The 25,119-nt window shown below is 25.5% G+C and overlaps 1 protein-coding gene across 7 annotated transcripts in view; it reads left to right on the forward strand.

Moving 5' to 3' along the window:
• The window catches only part of LOC122272638 (uncharacterized), a 64,964-nt gene that overhangs the window by 12,229 nt on the left and 27,616 nt on the right, over positions 1-25,119 (forward strand). For 2 of the 7 annotated variants that reach the window (XR_015429092.1, XR_015429093.1), the window contains exon 1: positions 9,674-9,754. Coding sequence is in view for 1 of the 7 variants with exons in the window: in XM_087151143.1 (XP_087007269.1) it covers positions 2,912-3,029; positions 5,079-5,092 (132 nt within the window). In the remaining 6 variants the exon portion in view is untranslated. Of the gene's footprint in view, positions 1-2,911; positions 3,030-3,521; positions 3,597-4,815; positions 5,142-6,550; positions 6,651-6,991; positions 7,089-9,673; positions 9,755-25,119 lie in introns of those variants that run through there. The other 5 variants (XR_015429084.1, XR_015429086.1, XM_087151143.1 and 2 more) reach the window with 5 other exon arrangements.

Here is a 25,119-nt window from a genome sequence, read left to right on the forward strand (position 1 = left end):
CTTAAAATATTGTATAAATATGATAATATCAAAGAATAAATATAAAATAGGATGTAATTAATATTTCGGCCATTCACCAATGTGACTAAGTGATTGTTGGCATTCACCGGTGAAAGTTGACATTCTCATCATTTCAATGGTAAAAACTTGATTTCGACGATTTTTCATTCATGGTAACAACTACATTTCGAAAATAGTCTGTAAAAAAAACAGTTGCAGTTAACTACATTTCATTTTTATTTTATAACCGTCGTTGAACAGCCGACCTGATTTTTGGGTTTACGACTACTAACGTACAACTGCGTAACCTTGCAATTTTTTAATCCAATCCAGAAGACAAGGGAGCTCCTGTATCAAGTATTAGGGGAAATTTGCCCTCGTGGAGGATGTTTTGATGGAACTAACCCGCATTTGCATTACATGGAGAGGAAGACCACGAGAACCTTCCACGGTTAGCCTTTCGGCAGGGGATCCGTCTACCACTAAAGTAGGTTGACATTCACCTTTGAAAGATGACATTTTCTTCATTTCGGTGACTAACAGTAATATAGGCATTTCAAAATTTCTTGCTGATTCAGAATATCATTGGTTTTTTTGAGCAATTAATTTTTTAAAAAAATATCTTTCACTCATCAGTTTCTAAATGTTAAAATGCGTCACTCAGTGGAAAATTTATGACATACATTTCTGTTTCATTTGTTGCCTAACAATATAGGCAAACATTTTGTTTACCTGTAAAGTTGGCATATTGATTGAGTAAAAATGCGTTAAGAAATGCTTTGGTTTACAATAGTTTAGGTACTTCAAACAGTTTTAAATGTCACTTAAAGTTGGGAAAAAATAAAAAAATAATTGTAAAATCAAAATAAACTAGTTATTGGTACTAATTAAATTCAGGACTAAAAAATTTCATATTTTAATTTTCTTACAATAAATTCTAAAATAAACAATGTTGACTAATAAGTAAGTACTTTAAATTTAAATATAAAATATTTAGCTCCCTAAGGAATGTTTAATATTTCTTATAAAATTTGAAATCGAGTTATGAAGCGGAAGTAGTAAGGCAGTATTAACTAACTGTGAGAGGTTTCCCACTTTATGCAACGCAAATACGGCATCAAAAAGTCCTCCACGAAATCAAGTTTTTCCCAATACATTATCTGGTACTTCCCTTGTCTTCTGGATTGGGTTCAAAATTACAAGGCTAAGGAGTTGAACATTAGAAAACGTAAGCCCAAAAATTGGGACAGTTATTAAAAAAAAGAAAGTGTAGTATTAAATTATTGTTTAATACTGTAATTTTATACTTTAATTTGTTTATATTTGTTATTTTTTTACTGTTAATTTAATACTGTTTGTTTGTCTTGAGATTTTTGGTATGTTTAATTTTGTCTGATTAATAATGTTATTTTGTTTACATTTGTTATTTTTTTACTGTTAATTTGTCTGTCTTGAGATTTTCTAAAATTTATTTTAATTTCGTCTGCAAATTTCGCAGTGGATGCAGCTTAAAATTTCTTTTAACCTTAATCATGCAATAATGTAAATATTTTTCACAATCTAGAAGTGGACAAAAGCATAGTATTAAATTACTTTAAGAAAATGCTGCTCACAGTTAATTAGCTTAGGTTCACGTATTGATGTAATTTTGTCAGAAAAATGCATTGACCTTCTAGAATATTGGCTGTAAAATTTAATGTAGTTTTGGAAGAAAAATTTTATATTAGATAGAATGATTATTGATAATTATTTAGGTTTTATTTATAACTGATTAACAAAAAATTGGAGTGGAAGGTTTTGTTTCTGATTTTCATTCAATTATACTTTCAATGTAAGTATTTTAAGTTTGAAAAGAAATCATGTCAATCAGGTTGGCAAATTTATTGCTTATAAGTTTTTATTTAATTTGTTTTATTGAATTAAAAGATATAAAATTTATACCATGCAGAGTAATATAAGAAAAATACATTAAAGTTCTATTTCAGTTTGTTTTATAAGTTCGTTTTTGCATTTTATTAAAAGTTCTGAATTCTTATTTTCTGCAGTAAACTATATTTTTCTTTCTTATTTTTTAAATTTGTGGAACACTAATTGAAAGATATTGTTACAAATTTTTTTAAAATTTTCTAGTCACAAATTTTTAAGGTTTTATTGCAATGTTTTAGTCTAAATTATGCAATGCATATGACAAATTAAAACTTGAATTAAAATTGCTTTTTGGATTATGTTTTAAAACTCCTTTACCAAAATTTTATTAGCTACGCGTTATAAATTTTTTCACCCTTCAAAGTGGTAGGATGTGTAATTATTGAATAATAAAAAATTCAAGTGCGTTACTCTTTGAAATCGATTTATTGTTCTGAGAACTTCTTTTTAAAGATTATTCCTCTTTAGTTAAAAAAAAATTCAAGAAGCTCAAAAATTATAATTTTAGGTAATATTAGTTCACTATAATATTCCTTGTATTTTGTTTTTCTTGTAACAATGCTTAACTTTCCCTTTTTTTTAATAAACTCATCTGTTACTTGAACTCTTAAAATAGTTTTAGCATTTATTATTATTATTATTATTATTATTATTATTAGCAAGTGGAAAAGTTATATTATTGTTAAATGGAGTTTGACTAAATCATTTTAATGTCTTAACTGTTCCAAACAAAAAACAACTAATTTCATTTTTTTTCTAATCTTGGATCAACTATTTTAAGTAAAATATAATCGCTTAATTTTTTAAGTGTAATTTATTTTGAGTTAATTTGGAAACTTTTAATTTTTTTGGAAATAATGTTTGTAGAAGTTTTTAGTTTTAAAAAAAGTAATTTTGATTTATTTTAATAATTGTTAAATGTGATTCATTTTTTAAAGGACAGCTTGATGAATTTCTTACCATTTTGAAACTTATTAATTTTCAGGGAATAATTCAAAAGTGCCAACTGCATGGAATGATACTCATGAAAAGCTTCTTACCTGTGAGTCATAAAATAATTGTGAATTCAGAAGATAATTTAAAACAAGTTGACGTAATGAAAGGTAATTTTTATTTTAGCAAAATTTTTTAACTTGAATTTTTATTTAATTTTTTTTTTTTTTAAATTTTGGAAGATTGATTATTTTTCTTGACTGATATTCTTATTTATTTACTGTTTTAATACTTATAAGTAACAAACTTTTTTTTAAAAAAATTAATGTGTAATATCTTATTTTCATAGTTCGTATCTGTATCAAGTTATAAACAACAATAATTACTTCTTTAACATTAACATTTGTTTTAGACTAATTTAAGTTGAGAAGTAAGTTAGTAATGGCAGTATAAATCAAACTCTAAGCAATTTAAGCAATAGTTCAAGATCAAGTGCTAATTTAGGAAGTTTTTACCTTATTGAAATTGATAATTTGCTAAGAATGAATTGTAAAACGTAAAATTATCAAGGTACTCAGTTTATTAACATGTTAAGTTATCATAGTTTGGTAAATGAAAGAAATAAAAATTCATATTCAAATTTATTGTTTCCTTTTTTTTAGTTTGGGCTGGAAAATTTTTTTTTTCCTAATCTGGCTGCAGGAAGACCATTAGTAAAATCTAGATCTGAGCTGATGGTATTTTTTGTTTTATGTATATTTTTATATTAGATTCGTAAATAAATATTTATGTAATATTTAAAAAAAGAAACATTAATTAATGCGTGATTTTTTATGCAAAACTACTTATTAATTACAGTGCATCAAGTTCAAAAAGGGCATATGCAAAAAGTAAAATTTACGTTAAAGAACCAAACATTCGACTGCTTTCTATTGGGATCAGATTTAAGAGATGTCCTCCTTGAGTGTTAAGATAGAAAGATTATTTAAAGACGTTTTTGTGACTGATTTTTGTGTTTAAATATCATCTATACAAATTTCTTAGAATAATTTAGATCGTTAATATTGTTAATAATTCTAAAGTTATTAACAATTCTAAAGTTATTAACATTTTTTGTTAGTACTGAAAATCCAATCATTAGGTCAAACATTTTTCAGCTGTTACTTTCTTTCTTGGGCCCAATAAAACTTTTAGCACTGTAACTTTTGTTTTAGATTTGTTATATTTGTTTACAGTGAATAAATAAGATTTTGAAAATAGAAAAGTAATTAGTAAAAATCTTCAAATTAATCGTTTTCTAGTTTTTGAATAATTTGTTTTATTTGATTAAAACAGGCATAATAAAGTAAGAAAAAGTAATAGTCAAATAAGAATCTATTTCAGTTTGTTTGATAAATTTTTGTTTTTACATTTTATTAAAACTTTAAATTCTTATTATCTGCAGTAAACTATATTTTTCAGTCTTATCTTTTAGATTTGTAAAAAACGCACTTTTATTGATAGATATTTTTACTAAATTATCTGTTGACAAATTTGTAAGGTGTTATTGCACTGCTTCAGTCTATATCATGCAATATATATGGCAGATTAAAACTTGAATCAAAATCGCTTTCTGAATTATGGATTAAAATTCATTTACAAAAATTTTATTAGAAAGACCTTGTAAAAATGTTTTACCCAACAAAGCTGTAGGATGTGTAATTATTGAATAATAAAAAATTGAAGTACATAAACTATTTGAAAATGAGTTATTGTTCTTTGAACTTCTTTTTAAAGATTATTCCACTTTAGTTGAAAACAAATTCAGAAAGCTCTAAAATTATAATGCAAGTAATATTAGTTCGCTATAATATTCCTTGCATTTTGTTTTTCTAATAACTTAAATTTCCTTTTTTAATAAACTCATGAACTCTTAAAACAGTTTTGGCATTTATAATTTTTTTAGCAAAGAGAAAAGTTATTTAATAGTTAAAAAAATTAACTGGAAAATTTTAATGCCTTAACTGATGAAAATAAAATACAACTAATTCCATGTAAAAATTAATCATTTTTCATGTAAAAATTAAAGAAGACAGAAATCAGTGGATATGAAACAATTTTAAGTATCGAAGAACGTGCATACTGTATCACAGAGTTATTTAAGAGCATTTCTTGTTTATCTATTTAGTTTTTTTTCCTTGCACCAAAAAGATAAATTTAGCTGAATTTTTCATTTATAGAACTTGAAGAATGAAGTGCTTGTTGATGTTATTGAAAAAATAGTGGTCCATATTTCTAAAGAGGTAATAAATTATTCTGTAACAAAACATAGTTAGCTTAAAATTTTACAACATGTCTTAGTTAATTTATAAATTTTATATGAAGTAGCATTAAAAAATTAATAGAAGATCTATGAACTTATTACTTTCTTTATTATAATGTTACCACGTTTAAAACCTTTTGATTTGTTGAATTTGATATTTTTACAATTTTACAAATTATTCCTTACCTGGACGTTTTCTGAATATCATTTCTATGCCGCTTTTCCTAAAAGTGCAATGCCATCATTTCTTAGATATTCATAAAACAATGTTGAGTTATTTCAAAATTTGTCGTTGCACAGGGGGATTGTTGAAACAAATTGAGGCTATATTCTTCTTAATTCAAAATTATTTTCTGCCCAATTTATGATTTTGTTTTCCCTTCAAGAGTACATATAAATTTTTTGGAAACAATTATTTAAATATTTTTTTTATTAAAAAGATTGAGAATTACCACCGTAAATAATGTCTGAAGAATATTTTAAACTGATAAGTAAATTTTTTGTAGTTAACTGCGTTCTTTAAGAAATGCTTCAAGGTGTGCTTTCTTAGATTGGTAATTCTTTAAATTTATTTCTGTCTGAAAGGAAAACTTTCAAGAATGAAGAAAAATTTGAAGATTATTACTTAAGACTGAAGTGACTAAGAATTATCAATCTAAATAATTTCTTTATTAATTAAGTTTGGGAGCTCTAGTTAATAAAGTTTTGTTATATTGTAAAGTTACATGCACACACATGCATATATATATATATATATATATATATATATATATATATATATATATATATAGCACAATAAATAAAAATAAAAAGGAGAAAAACAAAGAAAATCAGTAAGTTTTATTTACTGCTCCTAATCTGCAAGCATATAGAACTCATAAAATAAGTTCAAAATGTAGAGAAAACATGGAAAAATTTACAGAATAAAGAAAAAAATATTTAAAAGAAATTAATAAAAGTCCGGGGAAAAAAAGATAATCTCTTCATCAGCTCAGACGATTATATCCGCGAAAAGGAGTGCTTTCTAATATTGTATCAATATAGTCTATGCAAAATACATCAATACAATAGTGTGAGGAGCACTAAAGAAATAGTGGATATAGTCATGTGACTATATCCGTCATTCTATATTTTATTTTTTTACCCCCGGACTTTTATTAATTTTTTTTCTAATTTTTTCTTTAAAATAATTTTCTTTTTTCAATATTCTGTAATCTTTTCCATGTTTTCTCCACATTTTGAACCATGTTTTCTCCACATTTTGAACCACATTTTGAATGTAAACTAATTTTTAAGAATAGCTCTTAATATGTATATGTATATATACACACATATATTAAACAGCTATTTTCCAAAATTGGTTTATATTTTGTCATTTTTGCTTTACAGTTATTCTTCTTAGAAAAATAATTCGAAACGCAGACAAAGTCTTAAAAAGTATTGCATGATATTTTATACGAGGAAAATCATCGTTGCAAGTAGCTTCTTTTGTAACTGCACCATACCAGTTGAGTTCTATAAAGTAGTCTTTGTATAGTTTAAAATTTAGTACATATGATATAAAATCCTCCTGTTTTTAAAATTGTGTTCTATTTTTTATATAACCTTGGATCAACTATTTTAAGTAAAATATGATCTTTTAACTTTATAAATTTAATTTATTTTGAGTTAATTTGGAAACATTTCATCATAATTTTTCTTTTTTCTGAAATAATGTTTGTAGTAGTTTTTAATTTAATAAAGTATTCTAGTTTTATTTTACTTATTATTAAATGTATTATTCGTTCTTAAGCATAACATCATATGATTTAAAAACTTATTTATTTTCAGGGAATAATTCAAAAGTGCAAACTGCATGGAATGATACTCATGAAAAGCTTCTTACCAGTGAGTCATAAAATAATTGTGAATTCAGACGTAATAAAAGGTAATTTTTATTTTCGCAAAGTGTTTTTAACTTGTTGTTTTCTTTATTTTTAAAAATTTAGAAGATTCATTATTTTTATTGACTGATATTCTTATTTGTTTAATGCTTTATTATTTCTAAGTAAAAAACCTAAAAGAGAAGCCGTGTGTAGCATCTTATTTTCATAGTTTGTATCTGTATTAAGTAATAAATAACAATAATTATTTCCTTAACTGTTTTATATTTGTTTCAGGATAATTTAAGTGTTTTTTTATGAATGAATAGTTATTTTCCCCATGGTGTGTAGTTTTCTTAAGAAGTACTTATTTTCAATTTACGCTTTTTAAATTTTTAAAAGCCTTTAAAGAGGATTTTTTATTGGGTGTTTTTAAAAAGTGCTAAATTTTCCTTTTGAAAATGAAATTTTTTTTCTTTGCCTTGTTGATTTTCATCACTTGATATGCAAAAGAGTGGTTTTCACGTTCTTTGCAACGTTTTCACTATTCGTTCAAACGCAATGCATTTTGGCGTACCGTTAGTAGTAGTATATGGGGGGGGGGGGCTCCAGGACACTTTGCCCTTTCCTCATATACTACTATTAATTTCCTATTTTATATTAAAAAAATTTAAAATAGTCCTATATTTTGCATTTTTATATGAAATATTAAACAAAATCAGCATATTTAAAAATTCTTATTTTATATATTAATAATTTTTATTTTATTAATAATCCTGTATTTTATATGACTTTAGTAATCAAAATTCTTATTTTTATTGTAATAATCCCTTATTAATAAAATTATCACAATTATTTAAAATATCGTTTTTTATTTTGCATGTAATTCATAATCGTAATATTTATTTTTACCTTTAAAATAAAAAATATATTTTCCACTATTAATTTTTCTTATAGCTTTATCAGATAATTCACCATGACATTTCGAGAGATAAAAATCTTTCTCATCATTGTCTACTTCTAATCTAGCTACAATAGAGTCACCGTATTTTGTATTTATTTTTCTCAGCGATATTAAATTATATTTACCTATCTCGAGTTCATTTAATTTGTATGTTTCAGGAAATCGTTTGAGGTCATTAAATTCTTCCATTTATTTAAGAACATTTTTTGCAATATAATTTCTGTAATACATACACTTGTATAACGAACATCCAGGTCCTAAAATTTTAGTACATTTAGGTACATCAATGTCAATAGATGGTATATTCAATTCATCTAATATCCTTTTTTCTAAAATACCTCCTTTATAAGCAAATGTTCCACCATATAGTTGATATAGGTTATTTATATAATTTTTTACGTCTTGATGATTTATCCATAAACTATTCTTATTTCTATTAAATCTTAATCCGTGTACTTCTGAAGTGCATTTACGTACAATCTTAAATTCTTGATCATTCAATTCACAATTAGGTGTAAATACGCCAATATATTCACCGATTGGTAAATTTAAATGAACCCATCCTATCTCTCTTACAATCTTACGATTGGGAAAAATAAATCCCTGAATGTTTAGGATGACTGTAATCTTATCTATTTATTAAGAAACATTTTTAAAAGCCAAAAGGCACAGTATCATAATTATCTAAAAGTCTACGTTTATCGTATCCAAAGGTATAACGTTTATTTGTTTTAATACTTGAAATATTTCTATCTTTTTCGATTTTAAACTGATTGATTTCTACATCTAAACAATCTGTTTCACCTGTTATTATTTTAGTCCTATTATCAAAGTCTAATATGGTTTCACTCTGAAAAGACATTTTAAATCCTTTTACTTTTTCATGTACAGATTTATCATTTAATTTATACCCATAATCTTTAGAGGCTCCAGCTATCCAAGATGTAATATATTTATCATTTCCCAATTCATAAGTCCATTCTCCTAACATGCATCCCGTTTCAATTTTATTGGTTCCGTCGTCTATATATACTACACTATCTGTATCGTAATAAAGTACTGTATCTCCTAATTTATCTAACATTTCATATAATCTAATTCTGGCAGAACTAGTTGTAAAAGCAGCTATATATACATTAGTATTGAAGTTATTTTTTTCAAATTTATCTTTCATTTTATAACTCATTTCCACACAATCTTTGTTTAAAAAATTCATATTCAAATCTTTAATAGTATCATTTAGAATAATTCTATAAAAATCTTCAATTTCCATCACATATTCAGTTTGCTTCATATTATTTCTTTGGCCAAACTTACCCCATAAAGAATTTAAACATATTTTAGCTATGAATCTCAAACCTGGATTTTCTTCAATTTTATCTAATTTAATATTTAATTTTTCCTTAACTACTTTTCCATACTCTTCTTCATTTTTGAAATTATTTTTCCACTTATCACAAGTTTCTAATTTTATTTTTAAAAACATCTTGACATATTTTCTAAATAGTTTATTCGATTTATTTTCGAAGTGCCACACTTCATAAATATTCAATATTTTATATCCTTTTTTAACAGCTAATCTGATCTCATCGGTAGTCCAAGTTCCAATAATGCATCGATCGCAATCATCGTGTTTACATTCCAAATTTCTTATCTCATGACACATTTCGCATTTCTTCTTTTCTAAAGTTGTTTTGAAATGATTGCATTTTATTGTTTCAGAGCAAGTTCTGCATAATGAAAATATTAATTTTTCTGCTTTATAAGGTAATACTGGATGATATAATTTTCTGGGTGGAAGTACTTTACATTTGATTAATCCATACCATTTTTCATCATATTTTTTAGGATTAAATACTTTGATAGGATGACCTTTTGGATAGTTATCAAAATAATTTACAGTAGGATATAAAGAACATACGTCAATATATCTGCCTTTTTCATTACTTTTCATTTCATATTTTAATTTGGTAGGTTCACATCTTCCACCATAAAAAGCATCTCTAGGATTTAAAGGTTCTATAAAATCTCTCTTCCATTCCTTTTTCATGTATTGTTTCATATCCTTATTATTATCAAAATCATACTCCCAGATATTTACCAATTCATAACCTGCTTCAATTATATTTTTATTGATCTTCTTAGTTCGTTTATATAAATCTTCCATAAGCATTTGATTAACAGTGTTTTCTTGTGTTCTAGTGAAACATTTGTTACACCCATGCCAGAAACATCCATTAAATTGAAATACTGTATTTTTATAAAATCCATCTACCTTGTAATATTTTTCACCTAATTGCAATTTTTTCTCTCCTCCATTCAAAGCATGACGTATATTAATATTTTCCTTTTTTAATATGTAATCTAACCAAGCTATTGATTTTTTACTGTACTGATCTTTTTGAATGACATTTTCATCAATAGCTATTGTGTTTTCTTTCAAGAATTTATCTCTGTAAATGGCCATACATAGACCAGCTAAAGTTACATATTTAAACGGATCTACATTCACAGTTTCTAAGAATAATCTTCTTAATTCTAAACAACCTTTTCTTAAAATATCTACATCAGATCTGCAGTATTTTATAAATTCCTTTTGGAAATCAAAGGTTTCATGTTTAATGGAATCATACCATTTATCAAATTTTTTCCTGTCTTCATCAACCATATAATTATATCCATAGTAATATTTATCTGGATATTTACCAATATAATTTTGATTATTTTGTTTGTTGAATAAATGAGGAAAATAACCCTTGGCCAGTCCATTTAAATTGAATGTTTTTGGAAATTTCTTGAGTGTACACATTGTAAAATTAATAGAATCAATAAGCCTTATATTATACTTATCAGCTTTCATATATGCTAACTTATTTCCTTGATAAATTGTGAATATTTTTATATGTTTTTTAAAACAATACTTAGCTAAAAATTGAAAATCAAATCCTTTTCCATAATGAGCTATAACAGTATATTCAACGTGTTCCCCTCTAAATAACCATTCACAAAAATCGTTTTAATTTTTAAATTCTGTTTCGTTTCCATGAAAATTCTGACATATAACTAGATTCACTTCATGAATTCCTGTATCTTGCTTGGTTTCAACATCAAGAAATAAATATTTTTCTGTATAATCATCTTTGCATTTTTCACACCATTGTTTTTTAATACATTTATTTTTTACACAATTATCTTTACATACACCTCCTTTGCTTTTTTCATTTTTCATGAAACACTCATGACCTTTAGTGACCCACTCCCAACAATTGTTACAACGATATTCACCACATATATGTTCACCAGGGTCTCTGTCATCTCTATTAATATTTCTTTTACATTTTAAACATTTCCATAAAACTTTACAAACACTAGGTTTCTTTGGAAATTCTTTTTTATGATTATCAAAACAATCTTCTCCTTTAAATTTACGGTTACATTTTTTACAAAATATTTCCTCTCCTTCACAATCAGATTCTTTAACAAAACACCTATCACATTTTAAGGGGCATTTATGTTGATTTGAACGTTTATAACCCACTTTACAATAATTACAATAATTATTCTTACCAAAAAAATCCTGTCATTGATGTAATGACATCGAAATGATTTCTATTCTTATGTATAAAATACATGTTGATTTATAATTACCATTATATGTAATTTCATTACCATTTTCTCTGCAAACTATATTGATCTGAATGTCTAAAGAATTTTCAAATATTTTAAATTCTTCTAAACTGCACACTTCTAAAGGAATTTTGCATATATCATGTAATTATAGCTAATGTTTTTTGTAAAACACGACCTTTTTTAATATAAATTATTTTATTGCTTGATAATTTTTCAGTACATAATTTATCACTTAACAGTTCAGGATTTTGGATAGCTAAAGCTGTTACAATTGATCTAGCCAAACATATATTATCATCATTTTTTATTTGACAAATGCTTTTCTTTTTTGCTGGATCTGTTTCAGAATACATTTTTAAAGCCTTGTGTCTACCACCGTGAGGTAATTCGATTACATTAAAAACAAATATACACTCTGTTATATCGAGTTCTTTATATTCAATTTGGTTGGATAATTTATCAATGTATTCATTAAAAGCAGTTTTAGTTGACATCATTTTATCATGAAAAGGTACATTTAATTTGGGATTATGTATAATTACATCTACTTTTCCTATAATATTTCCAATAGCCCTTTTAAATATATTTCTTAAAATATTATAGTATTGTTCAGGTAAAATTTTAGATCCTACCACTCTATATTGTTTTCTATAAACTTTATATTTTTCAATATATTGACCTCTGAATTCAATAATTTTTAATCTGGTTTAAAGAAATTTTTAAGATTTACCTTTACTTTTACCTTATCTTTTATTTTTTGAGGCCTATACAAAGCATTTAAATTAGTTTCAATTAAAATATTTTTTTCTGCTTTCGGTATAAATTTACCATCTTTATATTTTAAATTATAAGAATCAAAAACTTTTTTTAATTCATTTCTTTGCTTAGGATATTTATTAAATAGTTTCATATAATAAGAAGCATCTAATCCTAAATAATCTGATAAAACAGATTTACAATTTGCTGTACTTTTGATATATGAAACTATTGATTTAATGATATTTGATTTTAATCTCTTATCAGTCAGGACAGGAATTTTAAGTTTAGTTATCAATTCTCTTAGTTTTTTAATACTGAAAGTTGAGAGTACATTACTCAAGTGTTTGAACTCCTTTGCTATGTTACTCATTTATAAGGAAGAAAATTTATAAATGCTTATTGTCCAATTCTTTCATACGTTGTATATGAAAATTACTTTTAAAATGTCGTTGTTTATGTGAATAAGTATAATTTTCCCCCCATTTGCATTCATAATATGTATATTTTCTTTTGAGATCACAATTTATACATCTTTTAAATAAATATTTTTTTAAATTTGTAAAATTCGTCAGCTGATTTCAAAGTCTTACAATCATAACAAAATTTCTCTTCCATTTAATTAGAAAACTTTTTTTTAAATATTTTCTGCAGTTAAATCTCTTTAAGAAACGAATTCCAAATTTCATCATAAATGTTTTGCTTTTTCGGACTACCTAACTTAATATTATTAGGAATATTATAATAATCACATATCTTTTTCATAAAATATTTATAATTTAAACTCTTTTTAAAATACATATAATCTAAAAATTTTAAAAACATTTCATCTGCTTCAACTGTAAAAACCAAGTTCAATTTTCGTTTTAACTTTTTAAAAAAACTAATTCTAGATGTGTATCTCTGTTTTAAAAAAATATCAAAATCATTTGAATCATAATAATATTTTTCTTCTTCCTTATCAAATGTAATTTTTAAATTTGAAAGGCTATTCCTATTAATCTGATTAAATATTTCTAAATATTGGCTTTCCATTTATTTACATAATAATAATTAAAACACTTTCCTCTCTGACCTTATCAGTGAGATGAAAATCGAAGAAACTTTTTTCATGCCACTTTCCGGTAAAATTGACCGCTTCGTGGGATTCTGACCGGAGAGTGGTGTGATTTTTTTTATCTGATAATAATCTTCTTTATAAGCTCTTTAGTTACGAAAAAAATGGCAGGTCAAAGTTGTGCCTGCTCCTTCATCGTCAGAATTATGCAGGATATTCTTACTGAAACTACTGGTTCTTCTTTAAAAGATATTTACTGATAAAATTTTATATTAATAATTGAAAAAATAACGTATGAAATTAGAGATTATAAATGGATATAGATAATAAAATTAATTTATAAAAATGTTTCGTAATAAAATGACTTCTTTAAAAGATATTTGTTATGAGCAAATTAAAGATAGTTATTATTATGGATTGTTTGGAGATTTTAAATTAATAATAAATAAAAATACTGGATATTTCAATGCTTCTAAGCTATGTAAATCAGGAGGTAAAAGATTTAAAAAGTGGTTAGAAAATAAAGAATCTAAAGAGTTAATTTTATATTTAGCTAAAATCCTAGAAGGCCCGAATTCGGGCCCTCTAGAAAATTCATTATTTTATGAAATTAAAGGTAGAAATGCAATTGAATTAAAATATAATGGGACTTATGTTTCTAAGGATTTAATTACAAATATAGCTTGTTGGAATTCACCTGAATTTTCTAAAAAGTAAACGATGTTGTAATTAATTATTATGCTAATGAATTTAATGAAAAATATAAAAATGATAATGATAAACTTCAAAAGAAATTAGATATAATAAAAATTAAAATGAATGACTTAAAAATAAAAAATTAAAAATATAAAGAAGACGTAGCACATCTAACATCTAAAACATCTCAACCTAGGAAATTAAACATGTTTACAATAATAGAAAAGAATAAAAATGATTCTGATTATCATTATTATGCTATAAGATGTCAAAGAGGTTTATATAATAAAACTATACGAGATTTAAAATTTAGATATCCTAATTTAAAAATAGCTCATGAAATTCAATATAATCCGAATGCTATTAATTTATTTAACAGAATAAAAGAAAATATTTCTTATATAGAAACTAAATTTGATCATTTAAAATTAAAAGATTATGATATGGAGAGATTTAAAAATGATATAATTCAATTGATTCCTAAATTAGCATAATATTTTTTTCATCTATCCAACTATTAAATTTTTCAGGGTAACCAACCCATTTTACGAATAACTTATTATCTTTTCTTTTTATTATTTTTTCAATCTTATATGCTTCATTTTTCTTATTATATTTTACTAATTCCTTTTCATAATAAGTTCCTTTAATTTCTTCACCATTTAAATCTTTCACTCTATAAGTTATAGGATCTGTTTTCAATATTTCAGATATGATAAAAATTTCTTCTGTAAATGTAGGATGATAACCTCTGGTAAATGTTTCTTTATATTTTGAAATTCTAACTTTATCGCCTATTTTAAACTTTGGTTTCTTTATTTCTTTTTCAGAAAATAAATTATTGTATACGATACTTTCATTTTCTGTTCGACTGGCTTGTGAGGGTGTCATTTTAATAGATCGATGATAAGAATTATTATAAACTAATTTATCTAGCACGTCTAAGTATTTATTAGTATTATTTGCAGCCATATATTTTCTAATTTTACCATTTATTGTGCGATTAAATCTTTTAACAATAGAATATTTTATTTCAACATTTTCAGTAGTAAACCAGTGAATATTATTATCTTTGAATAATTTTTGAGTATCTTTATTAATAAATTCCGTACTTTTATCCGTTTGTAGTTTCTCTGGAATTCTTTCTTTAAAAATGAGTTTAAAAGCTTTTGTAACTTCCTCACCTGTTTTTCTTTTAATAGGAACACACCAAGCATATTTACTAAAAATATCTATAACTGTTAAGATGTAATTCACTCCGTTATTGTACTTACTAAAAGGTTTTATAAACAATAAATCCGCTTGCCATTGATCATCAATATGAGATACATAAATTCGTCTTCTTTTAAATTTTCTAATGAGAGGCTTATATCTAGTATAAACATCTTGTTCATGTAAAAAATCTGTAATTTGTTTTTGAGATAAACCTGTTTTTCTTTTTAATTCATTGATACCACAATAACCTTTTTCGGGATCATAATATATATCTGCTGCTGTTTCTATGACCCCGCTTTTCTTAAAAAACGGCTCTTTTTAGATCCACAAACTTCACATGTACCTTTCATCATCAATCGTCCATTTTTAGAAGTTTCTTCATGAGCATCTTTAGTATTTGTATGATTTTTACATTTTAAACAATATATTTCTTCTTTCATACCCATACCAAATGTTCTTTTAGCTTTGAGAATAGGTTTCACAACAGCTCTATCTAGCCTTTCACGAATTGTTGGATTGGGAATATTATCCAATTCTTCTATCATATTTTTATCGCATAGATCATTTCTAGTTTTAGTATCTTTATTTTTAAGGTAACACACATCATGTTTATATGCAATTTCATCTACTCTGTTAATGGGCTTACTCCATTCTTTATATGTTAAATCATCGTTTAATCTTTCCTTTCCATGCAATAATTGCGTTCCAGGTCCTGTAAATTGATGTCCTGGTAAATGCATTTCAAAGGGTAAATTATTAATTGCTGAATTGATAAAGCCAGATCCTTTTTGACCACATTCTTTACAACAAAACTTGAACTTTCCGTCTTTACTTAATTTTCCAACTTTGAATATATTACTTTTACACGACATTTATAGGCAATAAAAATTATGAGGTTATATATATTTGTAGCCATTCGATTGAGTTTTTTTAACGTATTTCTCTAATGGAAAATATTTTAAACTTTGAATAAATTCAGCCTCTTTTTTATGAATTTCATCTTCAGTTAATGTATTGGCTTTAAACAAATTCAGTAATTGTTTATAAAATTTGTAAGTATATTTATATTTTTCTTTTCTTTCGGATATATTTAAAGATCTGTCAACCACTTCAATAACGCCAGCTCCTAAACTCAAAGCTGATAAGGGGATTAAAATAAAACCAGATAAGCCAGATGCACTAAATAAAAACTTACTCATAGATAGTGCGATACTAATCTTTTGATAGTAATTATAACTTTTTCTATGAATAAAAATTCTTTTTTCCAAATATTCTTCTATTTATATATACACAAATTCTTTATTTCGGTACCTCATATTAGGATTGACTAAATCTAAAAGTAAAAAATCATATGGTTTTTTGATACAGTTCTTATACAATTTATTAAATTCTTCTTTTGTTAATTGACCATCTATTTCTCGTATTATTTGTTTAATTTCTTTTTGTTTCGTATCGAAAAATCTAAAATAATCGCTGTTACTTCTGATGGTTATAGGTATTTTATAATAGTACTGACTTATATAGATAAGGGATGCATTTTTCTTTCTTCCTCGTATAAAAAATTCTTCTATAGATTGTTGATCTTTTTCACATATACAGTCATCAAATACAACTAAATTCATATAGGAAGGATCCAAGTCATCTACGGTAATAAAATCCTCTAGTTTGGAAGAAAACAAAACTTGATCTTTTTTAAATTTTTTATATTCTTTCAAAACTTTTTTTTTTATTCTTTAAGCGTTTACATTTTTGAATATCTTCTAATTCTACATCTGTAAATTGAATGTATTTTTCTTGTAATTTTGCATACTTAGATTCAAATATGTCTTTTGCACACATGTAAAGTCTATCAAAGTGTAAATAGTCATAAATTAAATTGATTAATAAGTTCGATTTTTCACTGTTAAAAGCACCATTTATGATTAATCTAAAGGGATGTATAGGCAATAGAGGATGTTGATTTGGATCTTTAAATTCATCCGGTTCATTATAGTCTTTAATTGCAATTTTAGAATGTATTTATTAATTAAAAAATAATCTACTGCGAGTAAAAAATAATCTACTGTGAGTAAAAACTATTATTAAAATAAAAATATTTTTTTTAAATAATTTATTCTTTTAATGGTTCATATAGCGGTACTCGTGTATTATGACAAATTTCAGCAGGAAGTATACAAACTATCTTTTCTTTGTTTGAATTATAAAATTCTTCTGGTAATATATTGCTTTTATTTTTTATTAAAAGACAGAAATCTATTTTAGAAACAAATTCTATTACAAAATCTTTATCAATATCTTGATATTGTATAATATAATCCCAATTTATATAATCTTGAAATTTTCTTTTAAGGTCCATTGATAATTTTTGATATCTAGATGCAACATTCATATTTAAACGGTCATAATAATTTTCTATAAATCTTAAATCCAATCTTTGGAATCTTGATATTTCATACCAAGTCACTTTATCTAAATGTAATAAAACGGATAGATAAGGTTTGGTATCTACATATTTTTTCCCAATCTACATCAGAGGCATGTTTTTCTATAAAAGGTTCATTGAGTTTTTGATATTGAGAAATAATATACCAATCATCTGGTTGTGCATGCTGTTCTATTAGCCTTTCAGATAATTCTGAAAATTGAAACACATATTCCCATTTTAAATAATCTGCTAAACTTATAATCACATCTTCTGAAAGTTTCTTTCTTGAAAAGTCGTTCCAATTAATTTCATTGGCCATTTATTAAGAAGAAAAATTTATCTTTTCAATGTGTAAATAAGGCTTTAATTTACAGCCTCCTTCTGTTAGCACTGATAATGTTGAAGCTTCATTTAACTTTCCATACGTAAACATAGTTATTGCATCTTCATTAACATTTATCTCTTTATCAAGAAGTACTTCTTTCACTTTTTCTAAACGTATTTTAGGCTTTTCCCCTACTTTATCAGAGGCTAAAAAAATTGTAATTTTCATATACATGTTTTGTGATAATTTTAAGTTTGAATCTAAAAGTTTTGAAGTAGTTTCGTTGAATTCAAAAGTCTTGTAACCCACACTTGTAAACTGAACAAGTCTATCTGTGGTAGCGCAAAAAGTTTTATTATCAACGTAATATTTATTAGCAACGTCGGTATCATTTGTGGGCCATTTTACACTCGATATTCTTTGATTGTGAACATAATAACTTCTATTAATTTTATCCCACAGTATACAATAATAATCAAGATGTTTTTTGGTAACAGCATCGCCTTCTTTTTCAGGTTCTTTTACATTTGATATGATTTTATTTTTAGCATCAAAATTATTTTCATCATGTATTAAACTTTTGTCTTCTAATTCATCGACATATTTTTTAGTTGAAGCATCATTGTCCTCTAGAGGAGTAGCTATATTTCTAATACATTTATGTTTAGCATAATAATGACCGTTATTACGAATTAAACACTTATTTTTTAAATCATCTACATATTTTTTAATTGCAGCATCAGATTCTTCTCTAGGATCTCCTAAATTTTTTATATATTTTTGTTTCGCATTGAAAAAATCTTCCCCATGAATCAGACTATTATCTGTTAAAGTATGAATTTTTTCTTTTATCTCCTTGTAGCTACTATCTACGTAACTTTTAGTTGCAGAATCACTATCTTCTCGAGGATCGTATACATTTTTCAAAAGTTTTCTTTCCATATCATAATTACCATCATTTGTTATTTTAAACCGTATACCAGGAGGACCTGGAGGACCTTCTTTTATTTCATCGCCTAGAGGATAATAAGCAGCCATTTATTAAAATAATAAAAATCATTTATGTTTTCAGAGTTTTAATCATTTTTATATCTTGAGCTGACATATTCAAGGAGCATTTGTTTCTTTCTTTCAAAATAAAGTAAAAAACATAATTTTTAGTAGTATTATTTCTCAACCTCCAATTGAATTCAATCATTAAATTACTTAAGTTCGTATAATTTTCATGGTTTGCCAAGTTGAAACAAATTATAGGATACTTACTGAAATTTGAATAGTTTATCATACTACCTGTTTCAGAATTTATATTATTCATTCCTGATTATAAAAGAGCATAATATAATCGATTATAATCACTATTATTAAAGTCCATCATATAACTTACAGTGGGAACTTTAATGTTATTAATCATTAACCAGCATTCTATCATATCCAAGTGATCAAACATCATGTTATTTTGATTTATATTTTCATTTCTTTCTTCATATTGTGGAATGACATATAAACTCAAAACTTCATCAGATGTAGCCGGAATAGAATAAGACCCACTGGCATTTTTATAAAATACATTTGATTTGATAATGTTATAATGATCCCAATTTATTTCTATAGGAGTATTTGATAATTTTAATTCATTGAATTTTACAGATGCTGAATTTTTAAATCTAACATAAGGTAACCAAAGTGATAAATCTTCAACAAGAACCTTAAAATCTGGATTTGGAATATCTGTATACAGCATATTTTTACTATCATTTCTTTGAATTTCTATTTTAACTTGGAAACCTGTCATTACTTTTTTATATTCGTTAAAGAAATCAAATGTATACTTTAAAGGAATCCATATTTTTACTGTTTGACTATTTTTAGTAAATTTACATCTTTTTGAAAATCCTTCATTAAAACTTTCATTTAGTTTAAGGTTTTTAAAAAAATCAGTTATTTTGGTAGTTTCTACCAGAGTTCCATTATGTTTGAAATCCTTTCTATCTGCAGAATCAGCCGTATCTACATAAAAGAACATGTTAGTAGCTTCTGATGTTGAGTAATCAGGGGTGAAGTGTATCATCCCTAATACTTGATTCATAATGGCTTTATAATTTATAGTGGATTCAACTTCAGTATTTCCTATAGTCAACCTGTTTGAATTTATGAGACCTCCATTCACTAGGGTAACATTTTCATTACTTATTGCACCCCCCTCTCCTTTTACAATTTTTAATTCTTGTTGCAGATATCCTGCAGAATATAAAATATTAGCATTTGTATCATTGATAAAGAAATTATATGTAGCATTTTCACGAAGATTATCTCTATTTTCACTTTTTATTTCTCTATATTCAAAACTTTCAACGTCGTTATTATAATAATAACTAGTGTCTTTCAAATCGTAAATTTTATCCATTTATTTAGGAATAAAAAATTTCAATCCAGCACCATGCTTTTTCTTTTTTGAAAATATTTCATTCAATTTTTCTCTCACAAATTTAGATTTTTCTTCTACAACTGGACTTATAAAGTCTGAAAAGAAGCCTCTTCCTTGTATTTTTTTACTCTTTCTGTACAATCTATGTTTATTCATTTATTTAGCAATAAATTTGTACTGTACTTCTTGTCAATTTAAATCAATTAGTTCACCTCTATGATTTGTAATTCTCATTCTAATTCGATTAATAGAATCAGATTTAACCGGAAAAAATATTAGTTTATCAAATTCTTTAGCATATAAACTTCCAGGAGGATTTGATGATGAAAAGAATAAATAACTTGAGATTGAAACTGATTTATATAAGCACCATCCACTATATCACAGTGAATATAAATATTATCATTACCATTAGCTATATCAGCAATAAATTTACCTTCTTGCTCTTCCTTTTCATATATTTTAGGTTCAAAGCCTAAATTTTGTACAATTTACTTTTAGATAAATAAATTTTATAATTCTTCTCGAGTTTAATACTAAACCTTTGTCTTTCTTCGATTATTCCAAATAGTATAGGTGGATCATTTCCAAAATGTTTTACCATATAACGATTCAAACCTCTTATACTATAATGACCATTTGGAATAATAAAATCTTCCCATTTGGCTCCGTCAAAGTATGAAAATTTATTGTTTTTGTCCGTAATATTATTCCATGAAATATACATAGAAAAAGACTGAAGAGCTATCTCTGTAAAATGAAAAGGTCTCGAATACTCAATGGTGAAATCTTCAGATTTATCTGCGTTTTTCAAATCTAATATAATATACTTCATTTATAAAGAACAATTTTTTCATTTAAATTACTAGGTTCTTGAGTAAATGAATATAAAACATCAATAGGAGATTTATTTTTATTTCTTTCAGTTATATATTTCATACAATAGAAACCACATTTTACAGAAATTGGTTGTTGTAAAAAACTATCGTTATATCGAATATCTTTTCCAGAAGTATTTAAATAATTTTGTATATTTTTAGGAAGAAAATCCTTTTTTATTTTTATAGTGTTATATACATATTCTCCAAAAAGATCAAAATATTCTATAAAATCATACTTTGGGTCGTTATAATAACAAACCCAATGCGTTCCACTCCCTGTAGATATATCTAAATTTATTATTCCGTTTTCAAATTTTCTTATCTTTTTAGATAACATATCAATAGTAAATATACCTCTAAATCCTTTTTCGTTTTTCATATTTTCTTGTATTACTTCGTTGGATATTCCGAGGGAAGATATACCCCCTTTCCAAAAGGTTTTTTTTTTTTTAGTCGTACCTGATCCTGAAATTTTATCCAACACTTTTTTGGTTCCCCAACCAGCTGCTCCGCTAGCGGCTCCTAATGCTAAAGTAGAAAGTAAAGGCACTTAAAATGGTAAAAACCCTCCATTCTTTTTCAGTTGAGTCTTTGATATTTTAATTCTTTTACCTTTAACAATTTGGTTAATTTGTGTAGCTGTTAAATGTAAATCAAAATTGGGTGTTTTACTTTTATCTATTTGCAAACTAAGTTCTTCACCATTTTTATAAGCTGATTTCAATTTAGAAATCTGACTGTCGCTTAAGTATACTTTTTTTACAATATAATTACTCATTTATATACTAAGAAATTTTCCATAGTATTCCTTTACCTGATCGTTTGTCATAGTTCCCTCTCTTAATAGTGAATCCAACAAATCTACAGTTTTATTATACAATTTTTTACTTTTAGAACCTTTACAAATTTTATCTGTCAAATCAGCTAAAATTTTCAATTTATCTTCCAAACCTTTTCCTGTGTAATATCTACCTTTTTTAATAGTTAATAAAGCATCTATATATATTTTCATCATACTCATCTTATTATCAGCAATGTCAATCTTTTTTTGATATTCAACTTTCTTTTCTTTAGTTGCAAAATTTCTACTTTTGGTTTCATTTCCTTTCTCTCTTTTAAATTGATCTCTGTATTCTCTCGCCCTATCAATAACTTCATCAATTTCTTCATCAGTTTTATTCCACATTATTGAAGGTAATTCAAATTCTAATTCTTCTAGAACAGTTTTATCCACATCTCTGTCCATATCTATTTTTAAAACTTCAGCCTTATTAAACATATTTCCTACATCTTCAGTATAATCTTCCTCTGACTGATTCTCTATCTGAGGTAAAGATCTATAGGTCTCATTCATAGTTAAAGATAAATCATCAACAGCATCTTTTATGTCTAGCAAGTTTTGTTGTCTAGAAGTTTCTAGTTTTTCCATTTTTTCCATTTGATGAAGTACAGGTTCGTGAAATTCTACCAATGATTTCTGTATTCCTATATCTACTTCTAATTTCATTTCATTATTTTTTCGAATTTCTGCTTGTAATTTAACCAACTTTATATCATTTTTCAATTGCTCTACCAACTTTTTATTTCTCTCCTCTTCGACTTTATCCATTTATAGGTAGTAAAAATAACTATAAGGCTTTTTTGCCTAAAAAGGTATTCTAAAAATGTTTCTTAATAAATGGATAAGATTACAGTCATCCTAAACATTCAGGGATTTATTTTTCCCAATCGTAAGATTGTAAGAGAGATAGGATGGGTTCATTTAAATTTACCAATCGGTGAATATATTGGCGTATTCACACCTAATTGTGAATTGAATGATCAAGAATTGAAGATTGTACGTAAATGCACTTCAGAAGTACACGGATTAAGATTTAATAGAAATAAGAATAGTTTATGGATAAATCATCAAGACGTAAAAAATTATATAAATAACCTATATCAACTATATGGTGGTACATTTGCTTGTAAAGGAGGTATTTCAGAAAAAGAGATTAGATTAATTGAATATACCATCTATTGACATTGATGTACCTAAATGTACTAAAATTTTAGGACCTGGATGTTCGTTATACAAGTTTATGTATTTCAGAAATTATATTGCAAAAAATGTTCTTAAATAAATGGAAGAATTTAATGACCTCAAACGATTTCCTGAAAGATACAAATTAAATGACTTCGAGATAGGTAAATATAATTTAATATCGCTGAGAAAAATAAATACAAAATACGGTGACTCTATTGTAGCTAGATTAGAAGTAGACAATGATGAGAAAGATTGTTATCTCTCGAAATGTCATGGTGAATTATCTGATAAAGCTATAAGAAAAATTAATAGTGGAAAATATATTTTTGATTTTAAAGGTAAAAATAAATATTACGATTATGAATTACATGTAAAATAAAAAACGATATTTTAAATAATCGTGATAATTTTATTAATAAGGATTATTGCTATAAAAATAAGAATTTTGATTACTAAAGTCATATAAAATACAGGATTATTAATAAAATAAAAATTATTAATATAAAAAATAAGAATTTTTAAATATGCTGATTTTGTTTAATATTTCATATAAAAATGCAAAATATAGGTCTATTTTAAATTTTTTTCATATAAAATAGGAAATTAATAGTAGTAAATGAGGAAAGGGCAAAGTGTCCTGTAGCCCCCCCCCCCATATACTACTGTTAGTCAGTGGTGTATGAAAGCGTCAATCATTTTACATGCTTGAGGAAATAGCTGCAGGTCCGCATGTGCGTCTACTGAGCTTGGGTTCGGTGAGATTCTTGCACTCTCATGTTCCTTGCAAGATATTCTTAATTTTAGTCTTCATTTTTCATCCTCTGAAATCGAACTAAAAAGTCTCACAATCTTTTTATGGTAGTTAATATAATCAAGAAAGGAAAAAGTTCTTTGTCAGAAACTGGTTATTTTACCATGATCATTTAAAGTATTTGAAAATCAATTTACCTTTTGTTACTGTACATAGTGCATAAAAAGTATTTAAACGGTGCTTATTTGTTGTTGAAAGATTTGGCTACACACCCTGTTTCCTCATCACTTTAACCTTTCTAGTGTTTCTGATGTTTAGTTAGTTATGGTTGAGGTATTCGATAGAAAATGAGAAATAGGTTATCTTTGTTTTGTTTTTTCTTTCTTTCTAATTTTAATCTTACATCCTATAGATTTTATCAAGCTTTGCTCTATGACTTTGAATCTCTATCGATAAACCAGGTCTTTTTTCTATAGTGTCTTTTTTTTTCTTTTTAAAATTCGTTCTCCTAATTATTTTTTTTTTGTCTTTTTTAGTAGAAGCATTTTATAAGTTTTATATAAGTTTTATATAAGGGTTAGGTTTGGTATTGTTATGTTTTCACATGGCTAATTATCTTTAACTTCTTCATGAAGATGGACCCTGGTCATTAGATCTATGGATAAAGCAAGAAAATGTTTATTGTTCTCCATAGATCTGTGCTAAAATTATTAAATAAAAAATTATCTGTTCTACTATTTAATTAAATATATATAAATTTCATTTTAATTTTTATATTCAAATAATATTTTTCTGTTAATTTTTTCTCTCTTGGAAATTTTAATGGAAATATATGAAAAATTAAGTCTGATTTTATTTGGGATTGCTTATTATTAACCTATTATTATTTTTTTATCTACATGGGCTCATCTTTTCATTGAGTCAGTCTTATTCAGATCCACAAAA

Source organism: Parasteatoda tepidariorum, chromosome 1 (assembly GCF_982258835.1).
Source record: "Parasteatoda tepidariorum strain Cologne lab strain chromosome 1, Ptep-v5.0, whole genome shotgun sequence".
Lineage (NCBI taxonomy): Eukaryota > Metazoa > Arthropoda > Arachnida > Araneae > Theridiidae > Parasteatoda > Parasteatoda tepidariorum.